This window comes from Liolophura sinensis, chromosome 10 (assembly GCF_032854445.1).
Source record: "Liolophura sinensis isolate JHLJ2023 chromosome 10, CUHK_Ljap_v2, whole genome shotgun sequence".
NCBI lineage: Eukaryota > Metazoa > Mollusca > Polyplacophora > Chitonida > Chitonidae > Liolophura > Liolophura sinensis.
The window spans coordinates 26,612,833-26,626,165 of NC_088304.1; the positions used below are offsets into that span (position 1 = coordinate 26,612,833).

General features: G+C 40.4%; 1 protein-coding gene across 1 annotated transcript; it reads right to left on the reverse strand.

Moving 5' to 3' along the window:
- Positions 1–681: 681 nt before the first annotated feature.
- Positions 682–11,279, reverse strand: LOC135477044 (spermidine synthase-like). Its single transcript, XM_064757195.1, has 7 exons — positions 11,131–11,279; positions 6,150–6,270; positions 4,170–4,262; positions 3,095–3,251; positions 2,042–2,131; positions 792–937; positions 682–699 (listed from the first exon to the last, which is right to left on the reverse strand). The coding sequence occupies exons 1-7, from the start codon at positions 11,256–11,258 to the stop codon at positions 682–684; spliced, it is 753 nt and encodes a 250-aa protein (XP_064613265.1). The 5' UTR covers positions 11,259–11,279.
- Between the last annotated feature and the right edge of the window lie 2,054 nt (positions 11,280–13,333).

The window sequence follows — 13,333 nt, forward strand, 5'->3', positions numbered from 1 at the left end:
CCGAAGACACCAGACATGACTCATGAAACAAATCGGGTTTTATCCCGGGTCTCCCGACTTCGAGGCGGGCGCTCTAACCATTAGGCCACCCAAGTGGTCTTCTGTTAGTGTAATACATTCTTCATGTTGTGTTAATAGATTAACAGAATACACAGAAGCATCACTCCAACAACCGACTTTCTGTTAAATTTAACAGAATATTTCTGGAGAGTGACTAAGAAAAATGCACTGTGGAATAGTCTGTGCGCATGCAAATTAAGTGATAATGACGTCACAAACGGGTACTGCATTTGCGCACTTATAACCCAGCACTGTTGGCTGTTATGTTTGTCACAGGCTATTTACAAACATACAGTTGACGAGAGTATGAATCTTAAAGAACGCGGCGTCTAGCTTACGGAAAAATCAAGTCTTGTCAATTTACTCCGGATAGGGTTTATCATAGCTGTTCGTTCAAGTGTTTTAATACATGTAGTACCAAGAAGTACCAACTTACAAGCCCCCGAGCATATGGCTTAAGCAGACTTAGGTAAAACCAAAAAATGCAATGATGTTAATTGCAATTTATTAGACGTCAGTGTTCCAGATTTACTCAAATTTTGTGTTGTCATCACATCTAACATACAATCACATTAAAACAATACAAAGGGACCAGGCTATGGACGCGTATCTGTAGTAATTTCAACGAAACTTAACAATCTGGAAGAAGAAGGAGTCAATGGTGTTTAATGGAGAAGCAAGCAAACTTCAACATCGAAAAGAGACATACAGGAAGTACTGCGAATGCTGACCTGCGTGTCTGTACAGAGCACGAAACCATTGCAGCCTCCTAGACTAGACGGTACGTATGTGTGGGCATACTCCACAGAGTTGAATACTGAGGCACAGGCCTGGAATATCATCCGGGTATGATCCTCATCCGTCCACATTCCCATGGCTGAAAATTGAAAATGTTGTCAAGCTGGTGAGTATGGAAGCCCTCATGGGCCATTTAGATTTCATCCACGTTCCGTTAGTCTCCGAGTGAAATACAGATAAGGTTTATAAGACTGACAAAGTGAAAACTATGCGTAAGATACTTTATTTATTTGTTTATTTTTTTTATTAAAGTTTTAAGAGAGTCACAAATGCATTAAAAAGTTTGAATTCTATGGTGGGCTTTATGAACCATACAGCTGACGAATGAGTACTCTGACGTCACAAGAAGTTTTCCCCACTTTAAACATAGATTTGTATGTTACTATAGCTCGTATTACCCCATCAACATGCACGAATAAAATATTACATCAACAAAATTCACAAAATTTTTTCTTGTAGGTGAACATGTTATGATGTCAGATTATCCTGCCACTAGAATTCAAACATTTGGATTCCTTTAACCTTCTTAAAAAGGTTTTAAAAGCAAATGATTGTTCTTCATTTTTAACCTTCTTTCACCAACACATAAAAAAGGCCAGACACATCGAGAATTCGATATCTCGGGACAAGAACATCACCATTCATCACAGTATGGGAGTGTTCGAGACAACGCATAGGATAGGTGGAAAACGAATACTAAAATACATGTAGTTCTACTTCAAGAACCGATGTCTTCTGCTTTCTTTTATTTTAGAGAGTGGCGGTTGCATGTAGTTTTTTGTCTGGTAAAGACTGTAGACGTGTTTTATTTATTTATTTTTATTTCTTTGATTGCTCTTTTACGCCGTACTCAAGAATATTTCACTTATACGACGGCGGCCAGCATTATGGTGGGTGGAAACCGGGCACAGCCCGGGGGAAACCCACGGCCATCCACAGGTTGCTGTCAGACCTTCCCACGTACGCCGGAGAGGAAGCCAGCATGAGCTGGACTTGAACTCACAGCGACCGCATTGGTGACAGACTCCTGGGTCATTACGCCGCGCTAGAGCGCTAACCAACTGAGCCACGGAGGCCCCTAGACGTGTTTTAACGTGTAAGAAGATTTCGATCAAAACTACTTGATAACCTTGAAATCCCCAGGCAAGGAATACGGACAGGGAAATTCCTAAATACTTGTTACCTTGAGAACACATGATCCCATCGGGGGCTAAGGCTTCTTTCACACCCTGGTAGTACTGAAGCTGAAACAAAGCCGTGGACGGACTGGGCTCTGCAGTAATGGATCGATGATTTGTAAGCGTATCATTACATAAGAAAATAACGAAACAAAACAGATTATCCATTTACTAAAATGAAATATAAAAAAGATTTCATTAAATGGGCTCAGCTTATCACGAAGGAAATTGTTGTTTCGAAATTAGATGCTGTCTGCTTGTCTTCGGCACTAAACAATTAATCGAAAGAAATCTGGTTTTAGGAGGGGAAAAAATCATTCTAACAAGATAAGTGCAGCCCACGTTAAAGCGTCCTTTCAACACTGGCAGCATGGCCTTGGGCTTAAAATTAAGATTATCATATGTGACAAACGTAATTTGGCAAGAATGGTCCCTTTTACATTTTTCCTACAGAGGACATAGGTCGTAACCCCACACTTTCTATACTTGTCTGTGAATGGGAACCTTTTTGTTTAAAATAATATGGGCTAAAGCTGTATAATCTATTGTCCATTCTTGCCTTCGCAATGGCGTATTCTGAGCAAACCAATCACGTTGTTGGAGAACAAAGGCGAATTCAGCTTGGACCCGAACTGCCATTACGGTGGAAAAGGTGCCTCATCATTCGGACATGCGAGTTGTTGCCCCCATCAGACAGGGAAATTTGCCCTCAAATATTAATTAGATGCTCATACCGATAAAAAGTTCCTTTTTCATATTTTGTCTTCTATCAATACGGAAAATGGATTAAATTTTATGTGCGGTTGAAAATATGTTCGTCACATGTGAGAATGTTCGCCAGTTACATGCTTAATTTCGGGGGTTTATTCAAGATACTCTGGTTCCCTCCCCTAATAAAAATGACGGATGAAGTATATTAAGTGAGACGTCCTACAGTACACCAAAAAATGAAGAATCAAATATATCTTTTGCAAAGAGCTACTTGTCTCAAAGCAATAGAATAATAGTACAAGTTTAAAATTAATTTCAGTCAAACAGAAAACAGAGGAAAACCACACCTTCTGTAAAATCGGACGAATCGGTGATGATGACGTCATATTTATGCTGGACGGCCTTAATGAACTCTGCCCCGTCTTGCACATGAACGGTGACCTTTGGGTGGTCGAGTCCGCAACTGGTGAAGGGTAGATACTTCCTAGACACGTCTAAGACCATCTGGTAAACATGACCAAAGCATAATCACGGTACCGACTATCTAGCTCTAGTAAGTCCAGTTTACTGATACATAACTGTTTATAACTGCAACGCTTTCAATTTTCGCAAAAAATGCTGTCAACAGATTTTTCCTGTTTAAGGAGGAAGGTGTTTAAGGAAGTTTTTATTTTGTGAAAATAATTCACTAAGTATTTTTTAATATATATGTTCACAGTGAGCCAAACTGCGGTTTCGAATATGAACTTCATGGTCTTGGTGGTATAAACAATGACACGAGTTCGTATTCGATTTCAGTGGAAGTGGAATATGGCTTATTTCGTAAAGAAAATGGCCGCTAGGAGCTAGACACAGCCAGCACCCCCACCCCCATTTACATGCATATTATCTTTGTAGCTCCACGGTATTATTTATCAACATTTAACCCTGCGTAACGTTAACAGCAAGGAAGATCCAATAAATCTTTTAAGCTTTACTCTTCTCAGCCTTTAAACTCAGACAACCCACTGCGGTGGGGATGGTGACGCACATCTTTTGTTTTCATAAGAGAGTACGGAGGCATGTACTCCCAGACACAATAATCCGCTTGTGTTTAAGAGGAGCGACCCCTCGTGGCAAAAAGAGGATCTAATATGTCCCTCGTTGCTGCATATGCGTCGGGTGCAGCATCATGTAATTTGCCACTGAGAGTGATCTCCCCTGGTTGCCCAAATCATTTGTTTTCAGCGGGAGTTAGTGCTCTTTCGTGTTGTCTTACGTGAAGTTCACAGGAGACAGCTTGCCTTCCATCGATATGACGAATGTCACACGTGGTGTTTGCTCCGCGCATTGTATGGTTCACTCCACACATGTGAATATGCAGATAAAGGGGTAATAAGTAAATACAAATATTATTGTTCAAAGTCATGAGTGAAAACTCACCTGGTCAATCTCACAGATGTCCACCGTCTCTACCGTGCTATTCTTCACCACCTCCCTGGCCACACCCCCATCCCCTCCCCCCAGGATCAGAACCTACAAGAAACAGAGTGAAGTTCACAAATTATACCCCGGGTGTAACAAATACGCAGCCCCATATCAAGCTAACCCATTTTTGTGAAGTCAGTCAGTCAATCATTCATTCCTTTCTTTAAATTTGCCTGGTAATCCATCGATTAATATCCATTTCGGCTCTGGAGTGAAAGAATGAATGAATGATTATGGCTTAACGCCACACCGGCAGTATTTCATCCATATCGTGGCTATGTGGGTGTGGGGTGAGTGTCAGACGACTGACATATAGTCATATATTCATTTATTTATTCATGTGCGAGCTACCTGATCATCAGACCATCGACATTTTTATTTATTTTTTTATATAGCGTGTTCTTTTTCAATTATTCACACAGTAATTATTCCATTCGCTTCTTGATTCACCGCTTACTCGCTTACCCGCTTCGGCTCTCGGTGTGGGTGGCCTATCAGATCATCGACATATTCATTAATTCATTCGTTCATTCATACATTCATTCGTTCATTCATACATTCACTTGTTAATTCGCCACTTATCCATTATCCATTCTTTTAGTCTTTCTTTCCATTCATTGATTGACTCATTCTTTAATTCACTTATTAAAGGAGGAGAAAACAAAACAAAAAAAACTATTTCAGATGAAATAGTTTGAAAGTTAGAAAATGTTGTCTTCTTTTTATTTGCAATTTTTAGTGATTGAAGCCATTTTAAAATATTTTCGTAGGGTGGGTATTTCACTCTATTTCTTTGTATATATTTTCTTTGCATAATCATGTTCTAAATAAAGATGTAACAAATGTTTAATAAATATTTGTGTTCGAATTTTGTCCTTCCAGCCAAGACATATATTCAACTTGATTTTAAATCATATTTATATTTTTAAAATGTTCATAAATATTATCATGCTTCAGATGAGATGCACGTGTTTGGATATAAACAACAAAGGACCTGGTACGATAAGGCGGAGAATTGGCCCCAGGGAGGTACGATAAGACAGTACAAATTTCAAAATCCCAGCATTATTCTCAAATTTCCAAATCAGAAATATAAATCTTGTTGTTCAAATGAGACATTAACTTTTTACTTTTACAGTATGAAGATGAACGTTAACCAGAAAAATATCTTTACTGAAACTTTCATGTGTGTATTTCTATGTGTTGGCAAAATTTTGTTTTGGTTAACGCTTGTCTTCATATGTAAAACATAAATTTTATGATGCGATCTGTTTTGGGGTTTTTTTTCTCATATTTTGGTAACTTTAAGATCGACATTTCTGCCAAAGTCTCTCAGGCGTTCTCTGTAGTACAGTGGGCCAACGGAGTCTCACTTGAAAACAGGTTGTACCACGACAAAGGGTTCGAATCTTTGGGGTTCTCATTTATTTCCGTTGGAAAACATACTTTTGTACGAGTTAAGACAAAGCTACAATTTTTCAATTTTATGACCTGTACATCGCCTCAGTGCATGTTTGGAGCTTTATAAGTCGCATGCTAGACATATAACAGGAAAGGAAGAGTAAAACAAGTGAAGAAAGAAGTAGCCTTACGAGTTTGTCAGTAGCTGCCACTCACAGCTACAGTCAGTTTCGCTGCTTGAGTTAAACAGTTTTCTTGCACTAGGGCTGGTTCCCCGCCTTACCATACCAGTTCCTTTACTTTCAAACAAATTTGTCAGATACGCAACACATCTTTATTTAGAACGTTATTATTCAGTTAGGATAAATACCAAGAAGTGGTACCAAATATGCACCAGACAAAGTACCCTTTTGCCTTGAAAGCAAAAAAAGCGAAAATACTATTAAAAACCTCATTTGCAAATAACTTTTTACGGTCTTTCGTTTGATATTTGTATCATTTTTATGTTTTCATCTTCTTTAAATTACAGCTTACTCGTTTTGGCTCAGGGTGTGAATTGAGTGGCAAATGAGCGATCATCTCATGGTAGGCACACTCGTCCTTTTCCGTCAGCTGAATGGTTCCGTCAATCACAAGAACCCGCCCGAACTCTGCACTAGAATCAACAACAACAACAACAATGAGTATCGGTACATTATTACTTAGCACAATTTTTTACCATGAAAACGAAGTATTTGTATTACTCTACATTCCGCCAACCAGTAAAACAATATTTAAAGTCAAATTCGCATGTAATGACCAGTTCATGAATAAAAATTAATGAAAAGTTCAATAATAAAAGCATCGCGATCTGTTCAAAATATACATAACTTTAACGGGAGATAGCAACCTGGAAGTGTGAGTATTTGCTTTATTGCATTGGAGTTTTACGCTGTACTCAAAACTATTTCACTTATACGACGGTGGTCAGTATTTTGTTCGGAGGAGAAAAGGACAGAACCCGAGGGAAACCCACGATCATTATCAGGTTGCTTGCAGACCATCCCAAGTACGACCGTAGAGGAAACCAATATGAGCTGGACGTGAACTAACAGCGACCACATTGGTGAAAGGCTCCTGGCTCGTTGTACTGCGCTTGCACGCTGAGCTGGACGTGAACTAACAGCGACCACATTGGTGAAAGGCTCCTGGCTCGTTGTACTGCGCTTGCACGCTAAGAACTAGTACACAGAGGAAACGAAGTACTGGTTCCCCTGCGTGTCTTCATTGATTGACGCCTGGTGTACGAATGTCAGTTTCGACGCATAAACTTAATTGCTCATTATACAGCCAATCAGTACTGAACGACCCATAAAGGCGTTAAAATTGACCTTGCTGACAAAAGGTATAATGGCTCATTTATTCATGTATTGGTGTTAATCGAGAATTTTTACGGTGGTAAAGTTCATGGGTGGAGAGAACGGCAATACCCTTTAGTAAACCATCGCCCTGACCACTTGTACCTGACAAACGTCTTGACGTAAAAGTTGCAGCTCAAACAGCGAGAGGTGGATTCGAACTCGGGATCTCACCAATGAAGAGCCTGAAGCACAGTGGCAGGTAGCCAGCGCTTTAATCGTTTGAGTCAGCGTGTGCTACTACTGACATTTGACTATAATTATTGACCTATCACTTCGTGTGTTTTTACTTTCTGTCTTTTACTGCGGTTAGATGAGTTGATGAAAACGAACGGAACCCTAAGAATAAAACTCAACCGAAATTTGTAAAAGAAATAGTAAAGTATAGTGGGGTCTAATAAGTATCACTTGAATAGAATCGTGTGAAATAACTGATAAATATGGATGGCGTAAGCTAAGGTTTGAATAGATTAGGTAACAATTGCATGATAGCGAAATATAGATAGAATAACATACAATTTTATTCAATTCTAGACAGTATTTGGTGCAGAAACAGGTTGGCAGGTACATATGTATGCGTAGATATATAAAGGACGAATATCTCTTGTTTAGAGCACAGCATACCTCAACCAGCGTCGTAAATTCATATCTGGTGGTATCATTAAACAGTAATCATCCAATTGGGTCACACTACCACAGTGCCAGATACCGTGATAAAGTAACGCATAAACACATCTTTTACGTTTTAATTAAGCCGCAGACACCGCGGTAAAAGGCGAGAGCCGTTATCAGCGTCGTGTCTCGCGTATACGGGCTAGTACTACATCAGACAAGTATGGCGCCTAATTATATGTAGTGGTGCACTTAATAAGTAGACCTACATGTGTATTCATGGTATCATAGCCTATAATATCGATATCATACGTACATGGAAGAACCCAGATCACGCTGTGTTAATAGTGCGCGGTAATGAAGATGACGTCCATGTGCGTATGTGGGAAATAGAATCGAATGAAACATGCTACTCGGTGAAAAGGTCTGAAGTACCCTGATGTAGGCGTCAAGACTGCTTCGAGCTGGCCGGGATTGTTGTGCGTGGGACATTAATACGGAAGAAGATCAGAAAGGTTAATTGATTTTATATATATATATATGTATATCCCCGATTCCCTCGACATGTGTTACTGAATGTAGCCTGCATGTTGCATGCATCTGAACACAGCACTTTCAGTCCGTGCCTTTTGCTGCTTTGGAAGGAAAGCACACATAGCCCAGCCTGTACACTCTACAATGATAATTAACGCTCTATAGCTGTGCTCGTGAATCATTGCACGTTATGATAATTATTATGCACAAAGGTAATAAGGGTGAGGTTTTTTTTGGGGTGGGGGCGGGGGTGAATCTTTTGAGTGAGAACCGGCAGACGCTCTTGTTAACACAGTTAGCCTATCCACGAGAACGGACAGACGGTCTTGTAAACATCGCTAGTCTATCCACGAGAACGGAAAGACGGCCTTGCAAACATAGCTAGCCTATCCACGAGAACGGGTTTATAGACGGTCTTGTTAACATAGCTAGCCTATCCACCAGAACGGACTGACGGTCTTGCAAACACAGCTAGATTATCCACGAGAACGCGAAAACGGTTAGTCTATTCACAAGAACGTACGGTCGGCTTTCTAAACACAGCTAGCCTATCCACGAGAACGGGCTTATAGGCGGTCTTGTTAACACAGTTAGTCTATCCACGAGAACGGAAAGACGGCCTTGCAAACACAACTAGACTATCCACGAGATCGCGAAGACGGTCTTGTTAAAACAGATAGTCTATCCGCGAGAACAGGTGGATGGCCTTGTAAATACAGCTAGCCCATCCACGAGAACGGGCGGACGGTCTTGTAAACACAGCTAGCCTATCCGCGAGAACGGAAGGACGGCCTTGTAAACACAGCTAGCCTATCCATGAGAACGGGAAGACGGCCTTGTAAACACCCTAGACTGTAAACGCAGATAGCTGATCCAACAGAAAATAACGTCTGCCGGAATTGTACAAGACTGAATAAGGACTTCCTGTACCAAATAGTAGTGTTTTAGTAGCACTTTACCTCATGAGGTGACGGTTAACTATGTAGTCAATTTTTGTTTGTTTGTGAGAATGGGCCTACTCTTTGAATCAATGTAAGCTCAATATATACATTATTTTTAGACATGCTGATATTCCGTAGAAAAGTAAACGAGCAGGATCGTTTTAAGTGTCAAGAAATACCTGCCGTATTTGACATCGGCGTGAATATTGTCGCTAAATGATTGGTATTACAGGTACGGTTCGGTTGGTTTGCTTCTGAATGCTGCAGTTTTGTGTTTGTTATAAGCAGTGAGGTGTGGAAAGATGACAGGTAGAGCCGAGCACTTAAATGCTCCAGAAATGCAACAGCCGTATACTGAGAGGATTTTGTATTGTAGCCTAAAAATAAAAATTAAGAGGTCGCGTACAGTGTTGACTGAGTTTCTGTCCCTCTGGATGGATCAGTTGTTGTTACACGACCATATCTCGGTTCTCAAATATCGGTTAGGGATCTCTGCTATTGTGGCACCATTTTTACTGTGTGAATTTTTCTTGTCGTTCCGGTATTTTGTACATCAAGTTTCCAATACCTGAAATGATTAAAACTGACAGCCTAAGTAACCACATGGCATTTTGACACATAGTCAAAAGGCGACATCGTGGCACAAATTCAAAAAGCGACATGGCGGCACAAAGCCAAAAAGCAACATTGCGGCACAAACCTGAAAGGCGATATCGCTGCACACACCTAAAAGGTGACAGGTCGGCACAGAGACCAACTTCCACATTGCGGCACAAAACCAAAAAGCAACATTGCGACACGCCCCAGTACACTCAGCGACATTTCTGCCCTGAATTTACATGCAACCGATATGCACTATTACAAGTGTAAATTTGTTCTAATGGGAAGCTTTTTTCTCACAGTATAGATCTAATTTGAATATAACAAATATATGAATGTTTGAATATATAATTAAACCTCTATTTCTGTCATGTTTCCTGAAAATTATCGCCTCTACATGACATCAATCTCATTGCAAGGAACTCAGCTAGTGATGTCGGTATGCATATGCATGTTTGATCCAAACAGCTAGAGATGCAGAACATTTTATGTGACTGTTCTTGGAAATTGTTTCATCAATTTTATTTTTCCATGGTAAAAAAGAAAATGCAGTTTTATGAAAACAAATAAGGTGACAAAAAAAAAAAAGAAAATCTCCTGACCCTCCGTTTAGACAAGAAAAAAAAACTTCCCGATCTCCACCTCACCATCTGTTCCAGCGGTCATCTCCATTTACTTGATATAGATTTATCCCTTATCTAGAATGTCCAACAGGTATGTACATGTACAAGTTAACCTCGTTGTTTAATGTAAGCAGAATAGGTGGCTGTCAAATACAACAAAATGACCAGCTAGCCCATGCAGCTGTACCCTCTCTCCTAAGTCAGTCATGTTATATTCAGCTATTCTTCAAAACATCAGCTGACCACTCATACAGCTGTGACATGCAAAGACCTACAGAGTGAACAGCATGTAACAGTTCAGCAACTAGCCGCAATTAAACTTCAAGCCTTTCTAGAATGTAGAAAATTTTAAATTCTGCAAGAATACCATAGCAAATGTGACCACAAATTTTACCCAGACGCATATGGGTAGGGGCCTACACTAAAATCATAATATACCTATTTTCACAGAAAGTCTGTGGACTGGTGATGCTAGAATGTAATCTGTTATTATAACATAATGCTAGGTCATGTTCAACATACTATCCTGTTAATCTAATACAATCTTAATATTGATATCAAAGAGTATGTGTGTTATATATGAGACAAATTTGTTGCAATAACATTCTAACATCACTCAAAAGAACAGGTTTTATTTTACATTTCACAAAGATTCACAAGTACGTAGTAAGAAATATGTTTCCCGTACTCGGAGTAGAAAGGAACCACACTGCATACACTGCACGTAAGACTGGATAGTGGACTGTATAAATATAACTGAATTCCTAAGTTTCACAGGACGAAGAGTATGCATGGAAGAAAAACTTACTTCTGAAAAACGAGTATGTCTTGCAGAGGCGATTTGCCACGGAACAAAACCTCATCCACTTTAAAACCAATTTTTACGTTATCCAAATCGTCATAAAACCATCCCTCCGATTTCACCAGGCCCGACATGTTTACTCTGTTCAGTGGAGTTAGAACTGTGCAAGTGTAGACTTGTGTAAAATGCATCAACTCGCATGGCTGGATGTATAAATATACATATATACATGGTCAGTGTGGGAAAGGTCGGCTGGTCAACAAAGCGCACGTTAGCCAATGGGAATCTCTCTATCTCATTTCTGCGAACGTTCACCAACCAATCACTGCTAGACATGCAACGTTTCCCTCACATTAATTCTACACAAGATTAACTGCGCACAATCTGTTGCGTGTATATGGGTCGCCAGCATGTAGCTTAGTTATTATTCCAGCAGCCTATACGCAAAAAAAAATTGTACTTACTTATTTACTGGTTGGTGTTTCGCAAAACGTCATTCTGAAACTAAAAACTATACAGGAGAATACTGAACAGGTCATAGACGTGGAAACAGTTTCGTAAAAAGCTGATCATTTTTGGTACCCATATGACGAAATCTTAACCTGCAGTCGAGGTTGTTGATTCATTCAAAAATGTAATTGTTGGCATGTTTTTTCGAGGCCTCCGTGGCCGAAGCAGTTAGCGTGACAGCGCGGTGCAATGGCCCAGGAGTTGCTCACCAATCGGTCTCTGACAGTTCAAGCCGACCTTATGCTGGCTTCCGCTCCGGCCGCAAGCGGGAAGGTCTGAACCCCCGGGTTCTGCCCGGTTTAATCCTACCGTAATGCTTCGTATAAGTGAAATATGAGTATTCTTGAGAACTCCGTAAAAACACCAATGAAAGAAAGAAATGATTAATTAAAAAGCTTGTCGTGTTACCTGTCTCTGACTAAATACAATGTTGGTAGTGACCACTCAGGGGAACACGTCATTTCACATCATGCGTAGAATTTGGCAAATCGCAAAGTGTGAACGCGGCTTGCATCACAGTGTTTGTTTTATTTTCGTTCGACAAATAGCACTGCGTGAACACGGATTAATCATTGCAACTGCATAGCGACATGAGCAGGTGTAAAGGTGCGGCAGGACGACATAACATTGGGTGAAGAAAACCGGAGTGCAAGGGGATAAACTACTGACTTTTGACAAATTATTGACGAACATTTTGTGCATGAGACGTATAGACTTGCACAACATTTTCGTCACTTGAAGGCAAGTGGCCTTTAACGAAACTGCCCCACCGACGCCTTTTATCCACCGCGCTTATTGTTGAGACCAGTACATGCCTGTGAACAAGTGAGCGTGAAGACATACGTGTATAAAGTGTGACTAATTAGGCACTATGAACAGTAAAAGTTTGTTTGCAAGTTTGGGTGACGTATTATTAACCACAGTCACACCACTTACGTCCTTATACAACTGATTAAGACATCCTACGAGACAAAAATCGCAGGTATAATCGTCGTAAATCTCGAAATGATCTTAAGATAAGTTGTGGGGGGATCTTGGCGAATCGACGAATCGCGAGGCAGCTGAGCGGTCACAAGTGTTTGTTCTGCGAGCAAGACACCAGCTGCGATCAGCTGTACGATCTGCGTAATTCTGACGGGTTTGGTCGCACGAGCTATGCACGAGCATCGCCATCGATCTTCATGAATCTTATGCACATTTCCTGCAAACACGTCACTCCAGCGAACAAACTGGAGCCCTATAAGAGCCTTTGGGTTTGATTAGGTGTGACTGCTAACAGTTTCTAGGGTTTCAGTGAGGTAAATGGGCCTCAACTGACCACAGTCAGAAGATCACAGCGATACCGCAGTGGTCGTACAAATACGTAGTCGTACCTCTGGTGTGGCTGAGGTTTCACTGGACAAACTGTAACCTTCAGTATCAAAAACAATCATTTATGAGCATGGCTTTCCTCCAAAAATGCGTTTTGGTGCAGCATATTTATTGCTGATGCGTTTTTTTTTTCTTGTAAGTTTCAAGTTCACATAATATATAAGACTACACGTACCTCATGCAGATTTAAACCAGAGCAGTGTGATAGTGCTCAAATGATCGGGTGAATCCGATCTCTTGTCAGTTTACGTCAGAGTTTTATGGTAACTGATCGTTTAGACAGTCAGTGGAATACTCAAAACACCGATAATGCAGTCAACAGAGGTTA

Excerpts from the sequence above, each read along its gene's own strand:
- LOC135477044 (XM_064757195.1), bottom strand. The coding sequence starts at position 11,258 with ATGTCGGGCCTGGTGAAATCGGAGGGATGGTTTTATGACGATTTGGAT. Across the intron at positions 3,252-4,169 it reads ACATCTGTGAGATTGACCAG|ATGGTCTTAGACGTGTCTAG; the intron begins GTGAGTTTTCAC and ends CATGTTTACCAG. Across the intron at positions 2,132-3,094 it reads TTCGTCCGATTTTACAGAAG|AGCCCAGTCCGTCCACGGCT; the intron begins GTGTGGTTTTCC and ends CCATTACTGCAG.